This window comes from Nerophis lumbriciformis, linkage group LG29, assembly GCF_033978685.3.
Source record: "Nerophis lumbriciformis linkage group LG29, RoL_Nlum_v2.1, whole genome shotgun sequence".
In the NCBI taxonomy this organism is placed as follows: Eukaryota; Metazoa; Chordata; class Actinopteri; order Syngnathiformes; family Syngnathidae; genus Nerophis; species Nerophis lumbriciformis.
The window spans coordinates 18,321,587-18,344,853 of record NC_084576.2 but is presented as its reverse complement, the minus strand read 5'-3'; the positions used below and the strand labels follow the sequence as shown (position 1 = coordinate 18,344,853).

The 23,267-nt window shown below is 37.8% G+C and overlaps 2 protein-coding genes across 6 annotated transcripts in view; one reads left to right on the top strand and one right to left on the bottom strand.

Annotated features, from left to right (window-relative positions):
• Nucleotides 1-3,989, top strand: part of LOC133572141 (ankyrin repeat domain-containing protein 26-like) — a 59,709-nt gene extending 55,720 nt beyond the window's left edge. For 3 of the 4 annotated variants that reach the window (XM_061924875.1, XM_061924876.2, XM_061924874.2), the window contains exons 26-31: nucleotides 80-298; nucleotides 1,057-1,280; nucleotides 1,355-1,562; nucleotides 2,702-2,745; nucleotides 2,848-2,911; nucleotides 3,008-3,989. In XM_061924875.1, the coding sequence (XP_061780859.1) occupies nucleotides 80-298; nucleotides 1,057-1,280; nucleotides 1,355-1,562; nucleotides 2,702-2,745; nucleotides 2,848-2,878 (726 nt within the window). In that variant the 3' untranslated portion in view covers nucleotides 2,879-2,911; nucleotides 3,008-3,989. The remainder of the gene's footprint in view (nucleotides 1-79; nucleotides 299-1,056; nucleotides 1,281-1,354; nucleotides 1,563-2,701; nucleotides 2,746-2,847; nucleotides 2,912-3,007) is intronic. The other variant, XR_009810493.2, reaches the window with a different exon arrangement.
• Nucleotides 3,990-8,807: 4,818 nt separating this feature from the next.
• LOC133571851 (uncharacterized) lies at nucleotides 8,808-21,604 on the bottom strand. 2 transcript variants are annotated; one of them, XM_061924363.1, is made up of 7 exons: nucleotides 21,379-21,604; nucleotides 21,199-21,323; nucleotides 20,928-20,994; nucleotides 11,415-11,571; nucleotides 11,167-11,303; nucleotides 10,932-11,042; nucleotides 8,808-9,311 (listed from the first exon to the last, which is right to left on the bottom strand). In XM_061924363.1, the coding sequence occupies exons 1-7, from the start codon at nucleotides 21,529-21,531 to the stop codon at nucleotides 9,135-9,137; spliced, it is 927 nt and encodes a 308-aa protein (XP_061780347.1). In that variant the 5' UTR covers nucleotides 21,532-21,604; the 3' UTR covers nucleotides 8,808-9,134. The 2 variants fall into 2 exon arrangements, with proteins under 2 accessions (XP_061780347.1, XP_061780348.1); XM_061924364.1 differs by having other exon boundaries at nucleotides 11,415-11,535.
• Between the last annotated feature and the right edge of the window lie 1,663 nt (nucleotides 21,605-23,267).

The following is a 23,267-nucleotide window of genomic DNA, read 5'->3' as shown; positions in this document are numbered from 1 at the left end:
AAATCTTGACTTTTGATGTGACACAGAAATTGATATTTGCCCACTTCCATTGCATGTTTCTACTCCTCGTCCACACCAGGTGAGCGAGCTTCAGGCAGAGCTGAAGAGGCAAATGTCCTTCCGTAGCCTGATGGAGAGGAACAAGAAGCACCTGGAGGAGGAGGTACAGAACCTGAGACGCAAAGTAGAGACCTCCCAGATGGAGCAGAGGCAGGTGGACCAGTACCGTCGCGAGATAGAGGACAAGGCCCGGCAGGAAGTACAAAAAAAACTACAGGAAGTCAACCTGTTCTTGCAGGTAAAAAACAGCAGAGGTGGCCAAAGTGTGGCCTTGGGGCAACGGTTCACCTTTAAAATAAAATACATTTTTAATAAGTAGGGCTGTAAAAAAAATAATGAGTTAATAACTCTTGTGACTAATGACAAAAAAATGATTGCATTAATCGTGTAGTTGTAGGTTAATCACAATTTTTTTTTAATATTTTTTTATTTTTACTTACAATTTATTTTGAGCTCCTTTACAATAAGCGCAAATGGTTACCTGGAAGGCAGCGTAGGTTGTGAAGGTCAGTGATCAAGTCAATGCATAAGCATACAGAATTTTGCTTCAAATTAAACCCCGACAGAACTTTTGATAATACCTTTACTGGGTTTTGAGCAAAGAAATTAAACATGTTCAAGGAAAACATTTAAAAAATGTTTGCACATGACATTCATTTGTGTTGAAATATTGGTTTCTTTTTTTAGGTTGATTAATCTATGTAAGCAAGTAATTTAATGATGAATTCAAATACAAAACTGTGATTAATCGGATTTAAAAGCTAAATCATTTGACAACATTAATTATTAAAAATTAGACTATTTTGCTATGTCAGCTATGACATTAAGCTAAAAGGTTTTGTTCAGACAGCTTAACGTATATTGCCCTAAACTGGATTACTTTAGCATCTTTAATTCACAAAAAGTTCAGACACCCCTGATATAAAAATTATACTGTACCAAAAAAAAGTCAAGACAGCAGACATAGTCGGTGTGTTTTTCCTCATTTTCTCTCAGTCCCAGGCAGCAACGCAGGAGGCACAAGAACAGATCAAAGCCTCATCCGAGCTAAGCTTACGCGCCAAGATCCAAGAGTTGGAGGGTGATCTGAGGAGAGCTACTAACAGCCAAAATGAAACCATTATCCAAATGGACACCCTACAGAAAGATTTAAAGCGTTACCGTCAGATGCACAGAGAGGAGCAGTGGCTCAGGAAATCCCTGACTGCTGATCTAAAAAGGTCCAAACATAGCCAGGTAAATACATCTCAAAACCCTCAATCAAACGGTCAATTTGCTTGTTTTCATTTCGCAGGAGTAACAGCCGCCTTGCAGAAGCCAATGCTAAGTTGCTCAGTGAGCAGTGCAAGTCTTTTGTCGCCTCAGGACCCCCAGGGGGCGTGACTCCCCTCGCCTCAACATCCAGCCAACTAGGGCCCCCCCCTTACAGAGGCCACAGCACGAGAATCCTCGCTTCTGTGGCTGAAGGACAGGGCAGCAATGTGGAGGAATACTTGGCCAAGGTTTGTTGAGATTTTCATGACAATTACTGCGTGCCATTTGCATTTTACAAGCATTGCTACTTCTTTGACTCTTTTCTCTTAAAAATGTCAGCTGTGCCATATTATGGAAAAGGCTAAGCGTTCTCGACATGTGTAGGTCTTTACCCTACTAAGCATGACTTTTTTGGAATGTAGTTAATCACATTTAATATATAATATTATCCCGATAACGATATATATATATATATATATATATATATATATATATATATATATATATATATATATATATATATATATATATATATATATATACAGGGTTTCCCCTAGACTGCCAAGATACCTGTGGCAGTGGGGGAGTGATTATGGGCTTGGTCATCATGATGTGATCGATTAGTTTGCAAAATTTGCTATGATATTTGTTTCTTTAAAAAGGCTCAAAAATGTATACATACATTTAAAAACATCTGTTATTTTAAATTATTAATAACAAATATTTATCGTTTTCAATAGTTTCATTTGTTGATGCTTATTGTACAAAGTATTTTGTTAAGATTTTTTCAAGTGTCTACTGACATAGTGAGTTTTTATTTAAAACTACTAGGAACAAATCTAGCATCTTTTTATGGTGTTATTATAAAATGTCGTGTTTAGAGACTACTTTTGTCCCTCAAAGTCCCTGATGAAAGGCGAGCTGCAGCGAGCATGACATCACACTTGCTTCGTGCTGTTGCTCTGGTTGGACTTGCCCTGTTTAAAAGCCGTCATGGTCCTCTTAATATTTGCACAATTTGTAGATGGCTGTGTGCGGGTATATCTGTGTGTGGACCCATTTTTTTAATCCAATCTGCCCAAAACCACAAAAGAGTGTTCTCATGGGGACAGAACCTTAACTGTAGAAATATGTTGTTTTTGTCTCTGTTGTTCAACATGATGGACATTTTTACAAAAACTCCTTATTTTAAACATGCTTTGTATACTTCTAATATTCATCTAGATGTGATATGAATTAATACTGTTAAAAAATGCTACTTGTTTTCATTAGATTTCAAACAAACTTCTCCAACTTCAAGGCTCGATATATTTACAAGGATGTTTTCTGCTGAGCATCAAATGATACCGATGTTGTCTTTTTTTTTTTTTTTTGTATGTTACATAAGAAAGTGCAGAGTAAAAGCTCCTGTCCCCCACGCACCAAACACCTGTATGTACCTAAACTTCCATTAAATGATAGTAAATGTGATTAAAAACATCAGGAGGCAACAAAATACCATTACATTGACCTAAAGATTCGTTATTCTTTCAGCGCTGAGCCCAAAGAAGTGACCTGGAAGTAACAGATTGAGACAAATGGACTGAATCGGACCAGGGTGAGCAATCCAAACTCCTATTAAGCGGTTCACTATTTGACATACAAAAAGATCAGCCGGTCATGTGACCAGGGCGTGGTTCATTTCCTTTCTTAGCCTCAGCGGAACTCGACATCTCTGGCCCGTATGGCTCCAGGGTGGACCCTGTTAGCAGAGCAGCAGTACCTGCGGGTTCTGAAGGATAGCCATGAGGTCTATAACCACTAGGGACAGTCCCAGCATTCCGGGTTTAGATATGACAGACAACTTCAGCATCAGACTGAGACATCTCGACTGACCTCAAAGAGTTTGCTGCTTGTTGACTCCTTATCATCTAAATAAATACTGTAGATATAAGCAGCATGGTCCTAGCCCATAATTGCTGTTGTGGTTTTGGTGCTATGTAGTCCTTTTAAAATACATTCAGTCATTGCCAACATCAGGACCAAAGCCGATTTCCACCATTTTCCACCAAGACGTTACTCTCCCTTTGACGGAGAAAAGCTAGCACAATGCACATTGCACTTAAGCGCTCAGGAAGTGATCGCACTGATTAGCCACACTAACACAATCTAATGAGAGCCTCTTCCTTGAAATGTTAAGAGACTGCCTTCAATGTGTTGCAGTATACAACCCCAATAATACAACACGTATACCAATAATACCAATACTTCTCTCACTCGAAACAGAGTTTTACTATAATGAAAGAACTCTTCAGATCTCATTAGATGGTAAATCTACCTAATGTGGCTAATTGGTGTATATACTGTATGTGGTGTCATAAAGTGAAATATTCCATTTTTATAAACAATATACAGTGCAAATATATATAATCCTAGTTTGGGATTTTATTTTATTTTACTATTGGTGTGTTTGAATTTGATGTATGTGTCATTACTTGATATGTTCAATCAAAGTGTAATATTTTGTTTTGGTTTTATAATATATTTTTTTAAAAACATGCACATATTTTTTGATATATTTGGTTGTGTGTTATGTATTTTGTATTTGTATGTGTATTACATCATGTTTGTGAATATGTAAATAGAAAGAAAGCTTGTAAATCCTGTAAATTAAGAGATGGATGTAAATAAATTTCAACAGCACCCTTAACTTGAGTGAATTATTGAGACAGGTTATCTAGGTTTTAGTTTAAATTCTATTTTATTTATTGCTATTATTACCATTAATAATAGCTATTATTACTAATATTAATTTATTAATGAATTATTTTTATTACATTTTTACATAATATTTAAAGATGTTTTTTCCACTAGTATGTTTTAGATGGCGTTAATTTTATTCTCTAGTGTGACCGTTTCTTAATCCTCAGTCATGCCATGTTTTGTTTTGTTGTGTAATTGTCAATAGTGCTGTGTGTGTGTGATTATATGTGTATATATATATAAATATATATATATATATATACATACATACATACATACATGTGTATATATATATATATCCATCCATCCATTTTCTACCGCTTATTCCCTTTTGGGGTCGCGGGGGGCATATATATATAAATATATATATATATATACATACATACATACATGTGTATATATATATATATATGTGTATATATATACTTACATGTGTGTGTGTGTATATATATATATAAATATATATACATACATACATACATGTATATATATATGTGTATATATATATATATATACTTACATATGTGTGTGTGTGTGTGTATATATATATATATATATATATACATATACATATATATATATATATATATATATATATATATATATATATATATATATATATATATATATATATATATATATATATATATATATGTATACATACACATGTATGTATGTATATACCGGTCCTATTTACATGAATATAAATGTACACAATTCGCGTAAGAATCCCTTTTGATGCTTTGAAATTGTAAGTCAAGGTGATGAGCAGGTATTTAAGTATTTATTTTTGATAACCCTAAAATGCAAATTGTATGAAGTAATAATAAATTGTGGAACATATGCAATTGCATGCAATACATTTTTCAGAAAAAATATTTCCAGCCTTTCACAGGCCACATAATTTTATGTGGCACCACATAAATATTGTGGGGAGCACATATAATGATGTGGCAGGCCACATAAAATGTGATGGACCTCCTAAATGACCTGGCAGGCCACATTAAATGATATGACAGACCACATACAATGATGTGGCAGGCCACAAAATAAAGTGGTGGAGCACATAAATGATAAAGTAGGCCACATAAAGTGGCGGACCAGATATGGCCCCCGGGCCTTGAGTTTGACACTTGTGATGTAGATAATGTGAATAAAACATGTAAAGTCTACTTTTATTATATATATTTAATTGTAATACATTTTATAATATCACTTAAAAAATGTTTAAGGTAATATTGATTTTGTGTTCATTATAAATTAAATTAATTTTTAATCTAAAGGTTGTTTTTTTTACAATGGTACAGTCATCCCACGCCACATTGTGCTTTAAATATTGCGGCTTCACCACATCGCAGATGATAAAAATTACTAAAATAAATATCAAAATACCACAACAGTATTGGCTACTAGAGGCCAAACCAATCAGAGCGTGCGGTTAAGTATCGTGGCCACTGATTGGCTCAGTCTCAGGAAGTATAACTATATTGGATTGGGGTTATTTCATTTCTCCAAGGCTCATAATGGAAAACAAAAATGTATATGGTTGTAAACATGTTTTTATGCTCTAGCTATAATTTTTTTTTATAAATAACGATTCCTACCTTGTGGAAATTAATCTATCGTGGTCATGTTCGGAACCTATTAACAGCTACAAATGAGGGATTACTGTACATACAAACTTTAAAGACAATGAAAAGTGTGTGAGTGTGCGAGCGAGCGTGTGTCCAGGGATGTCCGGACCAGCTGAAGGAGGTGTGGCAGGAGGCTGATGGTTTGGACCTGGATGACTTCCGCCCAAAGACCTTCTTCAAAATCCACGGTATCCTCAGAAGCCGTACTTTTCAGACTATTTTGTAGATCATGTGATCGTCTTTACGCACAAACATGATGTTGATGTTCTTGGAGGAAAATGTTCCTGATGTCATGGCTGATGGCTGTCACTGCACAGACAGCAATGAAGACGGTTTCTTTGACGAGAACCAGCTGGAGACACGCTTTGATGAAACGGTGATCATCTTTAACGCTTATAATCTACTTTATTGGCTTGTGAAGTCTTATCTTCATCTTTGTATATGTGTGTGTGTTGACGCGGGACAAGGTCTACAACCCCAAGAAGATGACGACATGGTCAAAATGGAGGAGAGCATATGATGAACAAGGTAAGAATGATAGCTACATTTTTATTTTATTACATTTTTACTATCATAATTACCATTATCATTCCCTCCAGGTTACCACTAGATTTTTTGTAATTTTTGCAGCCCAAAATGCTTAAATTCGCAGCACCTTTTCCAGCAAGTTGTAGCAAAAGTTGCGATGTTTTGAGGTTTCTTTTTAAAAATAAAAATAAAAAAAATTAAATCAACTTAGGAGTTTACGAATTTGTTATCAGTGTTTTAAGTGTTGCTTGTAACCTTAACCTCAAAAGGCATGCATTCGAATAAAACATTTGAAAATGTTCCAGGATGACATTGTGGCGATACAATTGCATTTATGTACTAATATTGGGGTCTTTTCTTAATTTTAAATATGTAAGCGAGTAATGATAAATGATAAATGGGTTGTACTTGTATAGCGCTTTTCTACCTTCAAGGTACTCAAAGCGCTTTGACACTACTTCCACATTTACCCATTCACACACACACACTGATGGAGGGAGCTGCCATGCAAGGCGCTAACCAGCAGCCATCAGGAGCAAGGGTGAAGTGTCTTGCTCAGGACATGACGAGGTTGGTACTAGGTGGGGATTGAACCAGGGACCCTCGGGTCGCGCACGGCCATTCTTCCACTGCGCCACGCCGTCCCTGTGAATCTGTGATTAATCAAAATTCTAAAATGTAAAAAAAAACGGATTACAAAATTCATCAGACAGACAGAGAGAGAGGTTATGTACTTAACAAAAAAAGGTGAAATAACTGTAAAACAATGGTTTTCACTTCCCAGGTGTGCTTGAAGCTCATTGAGAGTATGCCAAGAGTGTGCAAAGCAGTAATCAGAGAAAAGGTGGCTATTTTGAAGAAACTAGAATATAAAACATGTTTTCAGTTATTTCACCTTTTTTTGTTAAGTACATAATAACTCCACATGGTTCATTCATAGTTTTGATGCCTTCAGTGACAATTTACAATGTAAATAGTCATGAAAATAAAGAACACATTGAATGAGAGGGTGTGTCCTAACTTTTGGGCTTTACTGTACCGTATATACAGTATATTATCAAGATATATTGATCCATATATATATATGTATATACATATATATATATATGTATATATACATATATATATATATGTATATATATATATATATATATATATGTGTGTGTGTGTGTGTGTGTGTATACATGCCAATCTATATACATTTTATTACATATACATATATATATATACACATACGTGTGTGTGTATATGTGTATGTATATATATATATATACATGTGTATATATACATATTTCTATATATATATATATATACATATATATATACACACATATGTATATATACACATATGTATATATACACATGTATATTATATACATATATATATGTATACACATACGTGTATATGTATATATATATATATATATATATATATATGTATATATATATGTGTGTGTGTGTATATATATATATTTATATATATATATATACACACACACACACACACACGTTAGGTCAGGAAAAAAACACGGAGGCAATATCATACCTACAAGCCTGTTTCGCAGGTTTCCCTGCTCTAAAACCTGCGAAACAGGCTTGTAGGGATGATATAGCCTCCGTGTTTTTTCCTGACCTAACGTATATTCCGCTCTACCGGTATTGAGCACTGTATAACGGATAAACCACAGAAGCCTCGACTATATATATATATATATATATATATATACACATACATATATATATATATACACACATATACATATATACAGGTAAAAGCCAGTAAATTGCCAATCATCACCAGCAGATGGCATGGCACCCCAAACCATCACTGATGGTGGAAACTTTACACTAGACTTCAGGCAACGTGGATCCTGTGCCTCTCCTGTCTTCCTCCAGACTCTGGGACCTCGATTTCCAAAGGAAATGCAAAATTTGCATGGTTGGGTGATGGTTTGGGGTGCCATGTCATCTGCTGGTGTCGGTCCACTCTGTTTCCTGAGATCCAGGGTCAACGCAGCCGTCTACCAGCAAGTTTTAGAGCACTTCATGCTTCCTGCTGCTGACCTGCTCTATGGAGATGGAGATTTCAAGTTCCAACAGGACTTGGCGCCTACACACAGCGCAAAATCTACCCGTGCCTGGTTTACGGACCATGGTATTTCTGTTCTAAATTGGCCCGCCAACTCCCCTGACCTTAGCCCCATAGAAAATCTGTGGGGTATTGTGAAAAGGAAGATGCAGAATGCCAGACCCAAAAACGCAGAAGAGTTGAAGGCCACTATCAGAGCAACCTGGGCTCTCATAACACCTGAGCAGTGCCAGAAACTCATCGACTCCATGCCACGCCGCATTAACGCAGTAATTGAGGCAAAAGGAGCTCCAACCAAGTATTTAGTATTGTACATGCTCATATTTTTCATTTTCATACTTTTCAGTTGGCCAACATTTCTAAAAATCCCTTTTTTGTATTAGCCTTAAGTAATATTCTAATTTTGTGACACACGGAATTTTGGATTTTCATTTGTTGCCACTTCAAATCATCAAAATTAAATGAAATAAACATTTGAATGCATCAGTCTGTGTGCAATGAATAAATATAATGTACAAGTTACACCTTTTGAATGCAATTACTGAAATAAATCAAGTTTTTCAAAATATTCTAATTTACTGGCTTTTACCTGTAGTTCCTGTTGTCATGACAACCACACCAATAATGATGTGGTTTGCTTTTTATGTACTTTAACAATGATTGCAATGACTGTCAATGTCTTGTGCAGCAAACGTTCACTTCCTGTACTTTCCACCACGTCATGTCTCGCAGTGGCAATGAAGTGAATGAGGCTGCAAGTTGTCAGACGTGCGTACGACTCATCACTAAAATCATCACCTAGCAGTCCGATCCAGGCGGCGCCAGCGCTACTCTGAGTAGATGTTGCCGATGCGCTCAGCAAGGTAGGCGCCAAGCTGCACCGGCTGGTACCTGTCGGATCCGTCGGCACAGGCGATAACGGCCTCGTCGTCGGGCATGAGGAAGAAGGCCAGAGACTGCCGTGTAGTGGAGTCGCCAGCAGGGGGCAGCACGACCCTGTGGACCTGATGGACGGATTGAACAGCCAATCAGGAGCCTTGATTTCTCCCCAGTAGAAGAAACACCAAATTATAAGGCAGGAGTTCTCAAACGTTTTTCACCAAGTACCACCTCAGAAAAAACTTGGCTCTCCAAGTACCACCATAATGACCAACATTAAAATACAGCAGCACAGTAGGCCTAAGTATTCATTAAAAACAAGGCAGTGGTTTTATTTACCATGTATATTTAATATTTTTGGCCATTAAGATTACACACAGAACAGTAACACCATGTTTGAATATTTAATTACTTGATTCTTTGGCGTACCACTAGATGGAGCTCATACAGCAGTTTGAGAATCGCCGTTATAACGAACACAAAATGGATGACAATGAAAGAAATTAGAGAATAAAAACAAGAAAACGGAGGTTATGGTACTATTGAATATGGGACAGCACTACACTATCAACATTTGCACACTCAGGAACTACGTACACAGTGTACACCACAGGTGTCAAACTCAAGCCTGGGTGCCAGAATTGGCCCACCACATTATATAATGTGGTCATTATCCTATGTGGTCTGCAAAATTATTTGTGGTCCGCCACATTATTTTATGTGGTCCGCTACAGTATTTTATGTGGCCTGCCACATCGTTTATGTGGTCTGCCAGATTATTTATGTGGCCTTCCACATTATTTTATGTGGTTTGCCACATTACTGTGGTCCGCCAGATGATTTTATATGGCCTGCCAAATCCTTTATGGGGTCCACCAGATTATTTTAGGTGGCCTGCCACATTATTTTATTTGGTGCGCCACATATTTTATGTAGCCTGCCACAGTATTTTATGTGGTCTGCAAAATCATTTACGTGGTCCGCCACATCATTTATGTGGTCCGACACATTATTTTATGTGGTCCGTCACATTATTTTATGTGGCCTGCCACATCATTTATGTGGTCCGCCAGATCATTTATATGGTCCGCCGCATTATTTTATGTGGCCTGCCACGTCATTTATGTGGTCAGCTAGATCATTTATGTGGTCCCCCACATTATTTTACGTGGCCAGCAAAATATTTGTGGCCCTCCACATTATTTTATGTGGCCTACCACATTTATTGGGATCGCCACATTATTTTATGTGACCTGCAAAATTATTGTGGCCTACCACATTCTTTATGTTGCCTGAAAGGCTGGATTAATTAAGCACTGTCTGGCTAAATATATTTGGTTATTTTAATTTTAAAAGAAAACAGTTTTGCATGCACATGCTCTACACTTTACTATTGAATCATTTCATGTATTTCATTTTATATTTTTGGGTTATCCAAAAATAAATACTTACATATCTGATCGTCAACTTGATTTAAAGCAAATTATCCATCAAAAAGAGATGCTTATACAAATTGTGTAACGAAGCTGTTTCATATACATTCACTGTTATAAGCAGCCCTCTGGGGGACACTATAATTGCGATGGGGACCTCAATAAAAACAAGTTTGACATCCCTGGTGTACACAGTATACTTGTTGAAGTGCACTGAAGGCAGTATTCTGGTGCAGAATGAACGGAACAACTCTTATTTTGTATATGGTCACTTTCCACAAAATGAGCATGACAAAAGGTGAGATTTCTGACCAGAGAGACGAACTGGTCGCTGGTCCAACGCTGCATCATGTCAGCGATGTTGATGAGAACGGCCCCGGGGATGCAAGGAGCAGTGATGAACTCACCAGAATGTTCCAGCACCTGAAATGTCAGAAATAAACAACGAGGAGAACAATACAAACAAGCAGTTAACGTCACTTTAAAATAAAAAATAAAAAAAAGATGGTAGGTAGGTGACTGCATGTTTTCAGAAAGGTTTCCTCACCTGCAGACCTTCAGAACCCTGGAACAACAAGGTGATGCTCCCGTAGTCTGAATGCTGGCCACATCTCAGCTGGCCCTCCTTGGCCGCTTGGACCGGAGGGTAGTAGATGGAACGCAGCGTCGTCGTGTTCTCATCCGCTACAAAAGAAAAACTAAATGACATCAGGATCTGTTTATTTCATCACAGCTCCCCCTGGTGGCCGCTATGCTAAAGCAACAGAACATGGAGATGTGAGGACCTGCACGTACTTTCGACCAGGCGGTGAGCGCTCAGGAACACGTCGGGGTCCAGAGCCAAACTGTGGGCCAACACCTTCAAAATCCGCAAGCTCAGCTCTTTGCAGCGGTGGTAAAAAGCCGCCATGGTCTCCTGGAATCCCGCCACAATCTCAGGGGAGGGCCATTTCTACACAAGATGGACAAACTTGGAGAATTTTAGAAACCCTTTTTTTCTGATTTAAATGGCCTCAAGTTGACACATTCTTTTTAGTGGAGCCTCTTTATCAGCAGGGCTGAATATACAAAGAAGACCTTTTATTCACCTAAAACTATGTTGATACCAGAGGTGGGACCAAGTCATTGTTTTGCAAGTCACAAGTAAGTCTCAAGTCTTTGCCCTCAAGTCCGAGTCAAATCCCGAGTCAAGACAGGCAAGCCCCGAGTCAAGTCCAAAGTCAAGACTGGAAAGTCTCAAGTCAAGTCCTAAGTCCTGCATTTTGAGTTTCGAGTCCTTTCAAGTCCTTTTAACCACAGACTAATATATTAACACAGATTGTGTATGCTTTTCAAACGCTGTATTTATTTATTAAAACAAGTGCATTTTAAATTGCAGGAAAGAAAATTGTGCTGACATTGCACTTTATAATAGCACTATTAACCAGTCATTTTAAACATTAACTCATTCCTTTACAGAACAAACACATTGAAAAATAAAGTGCAAATGTACTTATTTGTACAAAAGTGTTAACATTGAAAAAACATGACATATATGTGAACATAACAAAAAAGTTGTACTTTTTATATGTCAGGGCCCTATGCTGCATTGCATTTGCAAAAGACCAAATTAGCCAAGAGTCTGTCAGTCATTTGTGCACGATGGGGGCGTAGTATGATGCCACCAAGGCTGAAAACTCGCTCCACTGGAGCACTGGAGGCAGGCACTGCCAAGACTCTCATGGCCACTCGGAACAGTGAAGGAAGAGTCTTCATGTTCAATGCCCAGAACAAAAGGGGGGAGAGAGTTGTTTTGGGTTGGTGCACTACTTGTAAGTGTATATTGTGTTTTTTATGTTGATTTAATTAAAAAAAAATATATATATATTATTTCTTGTGCGGCCCGATACCAATCGATCCACGGACCAGTACCGGGCCGTGGCCCGGTGGTTGGGGACCACTGAGGTAAACAACCAAAAGTATGTCAGAAAGCTAGCTAAAACGGTACACATATTCATAATATAGTATACATTTTAACTGACCTTTATTTGACTATTTTTGTCTTTTTTTAGGTGGCTAAAATATGCGGTGCTGCTGACCGCCGTCTCGTTACGTGTGATATATTGACTAACGTAACCCTGCTTAAAAAAAAATCACTGAACAAAAAGTATGAATAAGGTAGTGAACTGCAACAGATTCCCGTGTTTGCAATAACGTTATAACGTTAGCAGTGAGTTTACAGCCTCACTGATTTAACTACACAGCAAATAAAAGTCACGTTACTTAGCCAATAAACGTTATCTTACATTCAAAACTTACCGTTCTTTGTGCAACTTCAAATGCCGGACGAAGTTGGAAGTTGTTGCCTCTCCATCAGTAATTTTCGAACCGCATGTGTTGCATACTGCAAACCGTTTTGTGTTGACCACCTCGTAATTTTTATACCCAAACAAAATTATTTTAGGTATCATTTTTTGTTCACTGGCATGTGGTTTGGACATGTCTTCTTCGTTGGTTGTCCTGCAATTTGATTGGATGAATGCTGTGTGATGAAAACAAAGTAGATCTAATTTGATTGGCTGTTGTACTGACATCACACCAGCTGACACACGCAACGCTGATAGACAAGTACACAATGAAAAATACGGAGCGCTCCCGAATAACTTTTTCATCTTTGGGTTTTGGGGAAAGTAGCAAGTCATGTCAAGTCATGTCAATTCAAAAGGCTCAAGTCCAAGTGAAGTCACAAGTCATTGATGTTAAAGTCTAAGTCGAGTTGCAAGTCTTTTTACATTTTGTCAAGTCGAGTCTAAAGTCATCAAATTCATGACTCGAGTCTGACTCGAGTCCAAGTCATGTGACTCGAGTCCACACCTCTGGTTGATACTTCTGTCAACATGTGAAAAAATAATCATATCAGCATTTAAGTAAGTACTTATACTATGTCAGTTTATTACAAAGTAGCATGTATTATTATTGTACAAAAGACTGTCTCTGTAACGCTTGTTTTCTTTTTGTGTCATTGGGTTGCTTGAGTGTAGTTCATTTTTACGACACATCATTACATCAGCAAGCTCTGAAAGTTACAGTGAACTTCGATGTCCATCCATCCATTCATTTTGTACCGCTTGTCCCTTTTGGGGGGGGGGGTGCTGGAGCCTATCTCAGCTTGTTTAATTGGCAGTGTGCGTCAATACAAAGTGAGTTACTTTATAGACACTTTAATATCACTTGTTTTGTGTTTAAGACTGTATTGCAACTCATTTTGTCAGTTTTATTGTAGACTAATGGCTGTTTGGGATCAGGTTCACAAACTAACTGCTAGCTGAATACCATACCCTGATTAGGGCCTGTTTGTAGCATTGGACATGTTTGTTAGCCCCAATTTACAATTTAGAATAATTGTGATGCTATGTACATTCTATTAATCATTACATTACTTAGGGCTGGGATGTTCAAATTCCGTGCATTTATGTAAACTGTGTATACACAGCTAAGTGATGTATATCTAACAGCCCTGTTGCAGGTTTGTGCCTATATTTCAATGCATTGTGGTCACTTTAGTTGATTTATAATGATTGTATTTGTTTTGTATAGGAAACCACGCACACGCAAACAAACAACTAATGCATGTCTTCAATATACAATTTTACCTGCAAATCTGGACTTGGACAATCTATTATTTTTCCTGCACTCACATGAACGAATAATGGCTGTCTTGACCAGACACCCTGAAGTGATTGCTAATCCATATTAAACCAGTCATAGTCGTCACTACAATTATTGTTAAGTATACTTACAATGTCAGCATGTTAAAAAGTAGCATGCACAGTATTATTGTGTTAATTACCGGTATACTTACTATGTCAGCATGTTGGAAAGTAGCATTTACACTATTATTGTGTTAAGTATACTTCGTACGTCAGCATTTTTTCCCCCTTTATTTAAATAATATACTTACTATGTCAGTATGTTAAAAAAAAATTACCATCTCTCAGTTAGTATTAAAGTGATAAGTATACTTACTATGTCACAATGTTAAAAAGCATTTAAGCAAGTATACTTAATATGTCAGGATTTTAAAAAGTAGCATGTACTGTATTTTTATTTTAAGTATACTTACTATGTCAGGATGTTAAAGTACAAACCCCGTTTCCATATGAGTTGGGAAATTGTGTTAGATGTAAATATAAACGGAATACAATGATTTGCAAATCATTTTCAACCCATATTCAGTTGAATATGCTACAAAGACAACATATTTGATGTTCAAACTGATAAACATTTTTGTTTTGCAAATAATCATTAACTTTAGAATTTGATGCCAGCAACACGTGACAAAGAAGTTGGGAAAGGTGGCAAAAAATACTGATAAAGTTGAGGAATGCTCATCAAACACTTATTTGGAACATCCCATAGGTGACAAATTGGGAATAGGTGGGTGCCATGATTAGGTATAAAAGTAGATTCCATGAAATGCTCAGTCATTCACAAACAAGGATGGGGCGAGGGTCACCACTTTGTCAACAAATGCGTGAGAAAATTGTTGAACAGTTTAAGAAAAACATTTCTCAACCAGCTATTACAAGGAATTTAGGGATTTCACCATCTACGGTCCGTAATATCATCAAAGGGTTCAGAAAATCTGGAGAAATCACTGCACATAAGCAGCTAAGCCCATGACCTTCGATCCCTCAGGCTGTACTGCATCAACAAGCGACATCAGTGTGTAAAGGATATCACCACATGGGCTCAGGAACACTTCAGAAACCCACTGTCAGTAACTACAGTTGGTCGCTACATCTGTAAGTGCAAGTTAAAACTCTCCTATGCAAGGCAAAAACCGTTTATCAACAACACCCAGAAACGCTGTCGGCTTCGCTGGGCCTGAGCTCATCTAAGATGGACTGATACAAAGTGGAAAAATGTTGTGTGGTCTGACGAGTCCACATTTCAAATTGTTTTTGGAAACTGTGGACGTCGTGTCCTCCGGACCAAAGAGGAAAAGAACCATCCGGATTGTTATAGGCGCAAAGTTGAAAAGCCAGCATCTGTGATGGTATGGGGGTGTATTAGTGCCCAAGACATGGGTAACTTACACATCTGTGAAGGCGCCATTAATGCTGAAAGGTACATACAGGTTTTGGAGCAACATATGTTGCCATCCAAGCAACGTTACCATGGACGCCCCTGCTTATTTCAGCAAGACAATGCCAAGCCACGTGTTACATCAACGTGGCTTCATAGTAAAAGAGTGCGGGTACTAGACTGGCCTGCCTGTAGTCCAGACCTGTCTCCCATTGAAAATGTGTGGCGCATTATGAAGCCTAAAATACCACAACGGGGACCCCCGGACTGTTGATCAACTTAAGCTGTACATCAAGCAAGAATGGGAAAGAATTCTACCTGAGAAGTTTAAAAAATGTGTCTCCTCAGTTCCCAAACGTTTACTGAGTTTTGTTAAAAGTAAAGGCCATGTAACACAATGGTGAACATGCCCTTTCCCAACTACTTTGGCACGTGTTGCAGCCATGAAATTCCATCCATCCATCCATTTTCTACTGCTTATTCCCTTCGGGGTCGCGGGGGGCGCTGGAGCCTATCTCAGCTACAATCGGATTCTAAGTTAATTATTATTTGCAAAATAAAAATAAAGTTTATGAGTTTGAACATCAAATATCTTGTCTTTGTAGTGCATTCAATTGAATATGGGTTGAAAAGGTTTTGCAAATCATTGTATTCCGTTTATATTTATATCTAACACAATTTCCCAACTCATATGGAAACGGGGTTTGTAGCATGTACTGTAATATTGTGTTAAGTATACTTAATATATCAGGATGTTAAAAGTAGCAATTACAGTATTATTGTAAGTATTTAAGTGATAAGTATACTCACTATGTCAATATGTAAAAAAAAATATATACCGTCTATCATTTAGTATTAAAGTGATAGGTATATTTACTATGTCACAATGTTAAAAAAAAGTAGTAAGTAAGTATACTTAATATGTCCGGATCTTTAAAAAGTAGCATGTATCAGTAAGTATCATTGTGTTAAATATACTTACTATGTCAGGACTTTAAAAAGTGGCGTGTACAGTACTTTTGTTTTAAGCACTCCATGTCATGTTTTAAAAAGCAGCATGTACAATATTATTGTGTTAAGTATATTTATGTCAAGATATTAAAAAGTAGAATCTAAGAAGTACTATGGTGTTAAGCATACTTACTATATCAGTATGTTAAAAAGTAGAGTTTACAGTATTATGGCGTTATGTATACATATGTCAGCATGTGAATATTGTGATAAGTTTACTTAAAATGTCAGCATGTTAAAAAGTAGCATTTACACTATTGTGTTGAGTATACTTAATTACGTCAGCATTTTTTTTTTAAAGTATGTATTTAAATAAGTATACTTACCAGAGGTGGGACCAAGTCATTGTTTTGCAAGTCACAAGTAAGTCTCAAGTCTTTGCCCTCAAGTCCGAGTCAAGTCCCGAGTCAAGACAGGCAAGCCCCGAGTCAAGTCCAAAGTCAAGACTGGAAAGTCTCAAGTCAAGTCCTAAGTCCTGCATTTTGAGTTTCGAGTCCTTTTAACCACAGACTAATATATTAACACAGATTGTGTATGCTTTTCAAACGCTGTATTTATTTATTAAAACAAGTGCATTTTAAATTGCAGGAAAGAAAATTGTGCTGACATTGCACTTTATAATAGCACTATTAACCAGTCATTTTAAACATTAACTCATTCCTTTACAGAACAAACACATTGAAAAATAAAGTGCAAATGTACAAAGTGTTAACATTGAAAAAACATGACATATACGTGAACATAACAAAAAAGTTGTACTTTTTATATGTCAGGGCCCTATGCTGCATTGCATTTGCAAAAGACCAAATTAGCCAAGAGTCTGTCAGTCATTTGTGCACGATGGGGGCGTAGTATGATGCCACCATGGCTGAAAACTCGCTCCACTGGAGCACTGGAGGCAGGCACTGCCAAGACTCTCATGGCCACTCGGAACAGTGAAGGAAGAGTCTTCATGTTCAATGCCCAGAACAAAAGGGGGAGAGAGTTGTTTTGGGTTGGTGCACTACTTGTAAGTGTATCTTGTGTTTTTTATGTTGATTTAATTAAAAAAAGAAGAAAAAATAAATTATTTCTTGTGCGGCCCGATACCAATCGATCCACGGACCAGTACCGGGCCGCGGCCCGGTGGTTGGGGACCGCTGAGGTAAACAACCAACAGTATGTCAGAAAGCTAGCTAAAACGGTACACATATTCATAATATAGTATACATTTTAACTGACCTTTATTTGACTATTTTTGTCTTTTTTTAGGTGGCTAAAATACGCGGTGATGCTGACCGCCGTCTAACGTTACGTGTGATATATTGACTAACGTAACCCTGCTTAAAAAAAATCACTGAACAAAAAGTATGAATAAGGTAGTGAACTGCAACAGATTCCCGTGTTTGCAATAACGTTATAACGTTAGCAGTGAGTTTACAGCCTCACTGATTTAACTACACAGCAAATAAAAGTCACGTTACTTAGCCAATAAACGTTATCTTACATTCAAAACTTACCGTTCTTTGTGCAACTTCAAATGCCGGACGAAGTTGGAAGTTGTTGCCTCTCCATCAGTAATTTTCGAACCGCATGTGTTGCATACTGCAAACCGTTTTGTGTTGACCACCTCGTAATTTTTATACCCAAACGAAAATATTTTAGGTATCATTTTTTGTTCACTGGCGTGTGGTTTGGACATGTCTTCTTCGTTGGTTGTCCTGCAATTTGATTGGATGAATGCTGTGTGATGAAAACAAAGTAGATCTAATTTGATTGGCTGTTGTACTGAGACCACACCAGCTGACACACGCAACGCTGATAGACAAGTACACAATGAAAGATACGGAGCGCTCCCGAATAACTTTTTCATCTTTGGGTTTTGGGGAAAGTAGCAAGTCATGTCAAGTCATGTCAATTCAAAAGGCTCAAGTCCAAGTGAAGTCACAAGTCATTGATGTTAAAGTCTAAGTCGAGTTGCAAGTCTTTTTACATTTTGTCAAGTCGAGTTTAAAGTCATCAAATTCATGACTCGAGTCTGACTCGAGTCCAAGTCATGTGACTCGAGTCCACACCTCTGATACTTACTATGTCAGTATGTTAAAAAACTACCATCTATCAGTTGGTATTAAAGTGATAAATATACTTACTATGTCACAATGTTACAAAAATAGCATTTAAGCATGTACTGTATTTTTATTTTAAGTATACTTACTATGTCAGCATGTTAAAGTAGCATGTACTGTAATATTGTGTTAAGTATACTTATTATATCAGGATGTTAAAAGTAGCATTTACAGTATTATTGTGTTAAGTATTTAGATGATAAGTAAGATGTTAAAAAGTAGAATTTAAGGTACTATGGTCACCACAGTACCTTAGATTCTACTTTTTAACATCCTGAAATAGTAAGTATACTTGACACCATGTGTCAAGTATACTTACTATATCAGGATGTTAAAAAGTAGAATTTACAGTATTATGGCGTTATGTACACTTACTACATCAGCATGTGAAAAATTAGCATGTACAGTAATATTGTATTACGTATACTTACAATGTCAGCATGTTAAAAAGTAGCATTTACATTATTATTATGTTGAGTATACTTAATGTGTCAGCATATTATTGTGTAAGTATACTTATGTCAGCATGTGATTGTGTTAAGTATACATACTATGTCAGCAGGTTATTTTAAGTGTACCTACTATGTCAGGATGTTATTGAGTTAAGTGTACCTACCAGTGACGTGCAGTCACTAGAGGCAGGTGAGGCGGGGCCTCACCTGCCATCATGGAAAGAAAAAAAATGTAAAAAGAAAAAAAATTTATTAAATTGTTATGTGTATCCAGTGATTATACTATAAAGTTATTTTCCATTTAACTTCACCAGTTTTAGATTATTTTTATTTAAAATCGCTGAATTTTCACATTTGCCGTTCAAATACTGAGAAGAGACGGTGCGGTGAACAGCAGCCAGTTGAGGCACGTCACTCAGTTGTGCCTCAACATGGATTGCGGACTCGGCTAACTGCTGTCCTGCTGTGCAGTGAGACCGTATTGCTATTTGAACTATATTATACATTTCCATAGTTTAGTTACCTGAGGTATATAATGTACAGTGTATTTTGTCAACAACTGTATGTGTGTAACGTACTTCTTGTGCTGAGCGATCATAAAACGGCTGCAAAAGACGCACTGGCTGAGGCTCGCAGTAATCCCGCCTCCTGCACCCCCGCCATAGAATGCACCCCCTGACGGGAGTGTTATATCAACTAAAGCCCACACTTAAACTTTCCACGTGCAAGATTGAATCTATTTAAAAAAGTTATTTATTTAATTAGGTACACCTGCAGTCTGCAGGTGTACCTAATGTTGTGGCCCTGCAGTCATTCACAACTCCTCCAACACGAACATTATTGTTTTTGCACTTTTTGGCTTCTTATTAAATAACTTTTGTAACCTATTTTTATGGGCTTTCCTCTTTGTGATGTTAAGTTCCTGTTATGCGCTGTTATACAGTATATGCCTTGAGCTCTTATTTTGAAGGCGCTAAGAGCGGAAGTGATGACACGTTGGAGTGGAGCGGAGGTTTTTGAAAGAAGGTAAATAAAGTGGTCCTTGTGTAAACTGGAGCCTCCGTGTTTGTTATTTTGTAGTTTCATACAGTATAGGCGACATTTATAAACCCTCGGGTACACTTTTTTAAATAGATTCAATCTTGCACGTGGGAAGTTTAAGTGAGGGCTTTAGTTGATATAACACTCCCGTCAGGGGGTGTATTAATCCAGCACAACAGCGGCGCATGGACTTCATTTATAAGTAAAGTTAAGACCATAATAACGTTTTTTTTTATTAAATGTGCTTTTTTGTGTGCTACAGTTTGAATGTGTAAAGTTAAAGTTAAGTTAAAGTACCAATGATTGTCACACACACACTAGGTGTAATGAAATGTGTCCTCTGCATTTGACCTATCCCCTTGATCACCCCCTGGGAGGTGAGGGGAGCAGTGGGCAGCAGCGGCGCCGCGCCCGGGAATAATTTTTGGTGATTTAACCCCCAATTCCAACCCTTGATGCTGAGTGCCAAGCAGGGAAGAATGCTGGTATGAGCTTTTAAACATAACCCGTTAACTGCTGCCAATCAAATGGTGAATAAGATACTCTTTAGGGTTCATATGTTTGTAAATCTGACTGTGATGAAGTCAGTGCCTCACCAGCCATGAACCTCACCGCACGTCACTGGTACTTACTATGTCAGGATGTAGTGAAGTCATGTTGAACGACTCTTTTAAATCTGCTGGTGTTCCTGGATCCACCCTAAAAATGTAAAAACAAAAAAAAATCTTTAAAAAAAAAAAAAAAAAAAATATATATATATATATATATATATATATATATATATATATATATATATTGTTTGAACTTGTTTGGGCCAAATTTCTAATATATGTAACAATAATTTCTAATATATGTAACAACTATTCCTGAAGGAATAGTGTGGAACATAGTTCGTGTAATTACCTCTCCGTCTCCATGGGGATCCAGCCGTGCAGGGGACAGTTGGGGAAGCTTTTCCTGCCGAATGTCTTCTTGAAGTGGTCTGGCTGCAGGAAGAACCTTCTGGAAGCTTCCATGACGCCATCCACCTGGACGGGACACGACACTTTAACAATGGAAACATCCGCGCTCGCGTCGTCTCACCTCCGCCTGCGTGATGCCGGTGTTGTCCAGGAAGACGAAGCCCACTCGGGTAAAAGCTTCTTTCACGTCCCTGCTCAGGCGGTCCAAGTCTGCGGGACAAATGTCCTCCACGTCCAGGATGAAGGCGCTGAAGTCCACAACAGGGAAGCTCATTGTTTCGAATGTCTTCTTTTCTTTCCAAAAAACTTGTGTCGGTGAAGAACAGTTAGGAGCACTTTTAAAAAAGACACGGTGGCCGTCACGTGACATCCTCCCGACCAATGGAATGTGGCATCAGCTGGGTTCGTCCTTTTGGGTGTCAGCCATGTTGACGTTTTCACACTACTTTATGAACTTTTACATGGATTTACAAGAGTCTTTCATGTTTGAACCTCAACTGAGTAAATTAAAGCTGCTGTTTGCCGTGTTTAGTTAGACCAGTGTTTTTTAACCACTGTGCCGCGGCCCCCTAGTGCATACTTGCCAACCCTCCCGGATTTTCCGGGAGACTCCCGAAATTCAGCGCCTCTCCCGAAAACCTCCCGGGACAAATTTTCTCCCGAAAATCTCCCGAAATTCAGGCGGAGTTGGAGGCCACGCCCCCTCCAGCTCCATGCGGACCTGAGTGACGTGTCGACAGCCTGTTTTCACGTCCGCTTTCCCACAATATAAACAGCGTGCCTGCCCAATCACGTTATAACTGTAGAATGATCGAGGGCGACTTCTTGGTTTCTTATGTGGGTTTGTTGTTAGGCAGTTTCATTAACGTTCTCCCAGCGCGGCAAGAACACACAACAACAGCAGTCACGTTTTCGTCTACCGTAAAGCAGTTTGTCTGCCGTTAACAGCAATGTTGTGACACTCTTAAACAGGACAATACTGCCATCTACTGTACATGCATATGTGACAATAACATCTAGGGCTTTTAGAGAGTGCAGTGCACAACTGCGCACACAACAAGGAGACGAAGCAGAATGCATCATCAGAGAGGGTGTTCAGCATGGTTAGAAAAATAGTGACAGAGAATAGAACAAGGATGTACAATTCAACCCTTAACTCAACAATGAGTAGATGAGTGTTATGTGTGTGTATATGTGTAAATACATGAACACTGAAATTCAAGTATTTCTCTTATTTATATATATATATATATATATATATATATATATATATATATATATATATATATATATATATATATATATATATATATATATATATACATATATATATATAATTCACTGAAAGTCAAGTATTTTTTATATATATATATACATGAAATACTTGACTTGGTGAATTCTAGCTGTAAATATACTCCTCCCCTCTTAACCACGCCCCCAACCACGCCCCCTCACCCACCTCCCGAAATCGGAGGTCTCAAGGTTGGCAAGTATGCACTAGTGTGCCGTGAGATATTGTTTGGTGCGCCGTGGGAAATTATGCAACTTCATCTAATTGGTCCCAAAAATATTATTTGCAAATCAATAATTATAATCTGCAAATAATATGCCGTTGTCTAGTGCAGTGTTTTTCAACCACTGTGCCGCGGCACACTAGTGTGCCGTGAGATAGTGGGAGATGATCTAATTTGACATATTTGGGTTAAAACATTTTTTTGCAAACCAGTAATTATAGTCTGCAAATGATGTGTTGTTGTTGAGTGTCTCGAGCTCGGCAGTGTAACCGTGTAATACTCTTACATATCAGTAGGTGGCAGCCCGTAGCTAATTGCTTTGTACATGCAGGTAAAAAGGTGTCTTATGCTTAAACCAAAAATAAACAAAAGGTGAGTGCCCCTAAGACAGGGGTCGGGAACCTTTTTGGCTGAGAGAGCCATGAAAGCCAAATATTTTAAAATGTATTTCCGTGAGAGCCATATGATATTTTTTAACACTGAAAACAACTAAATG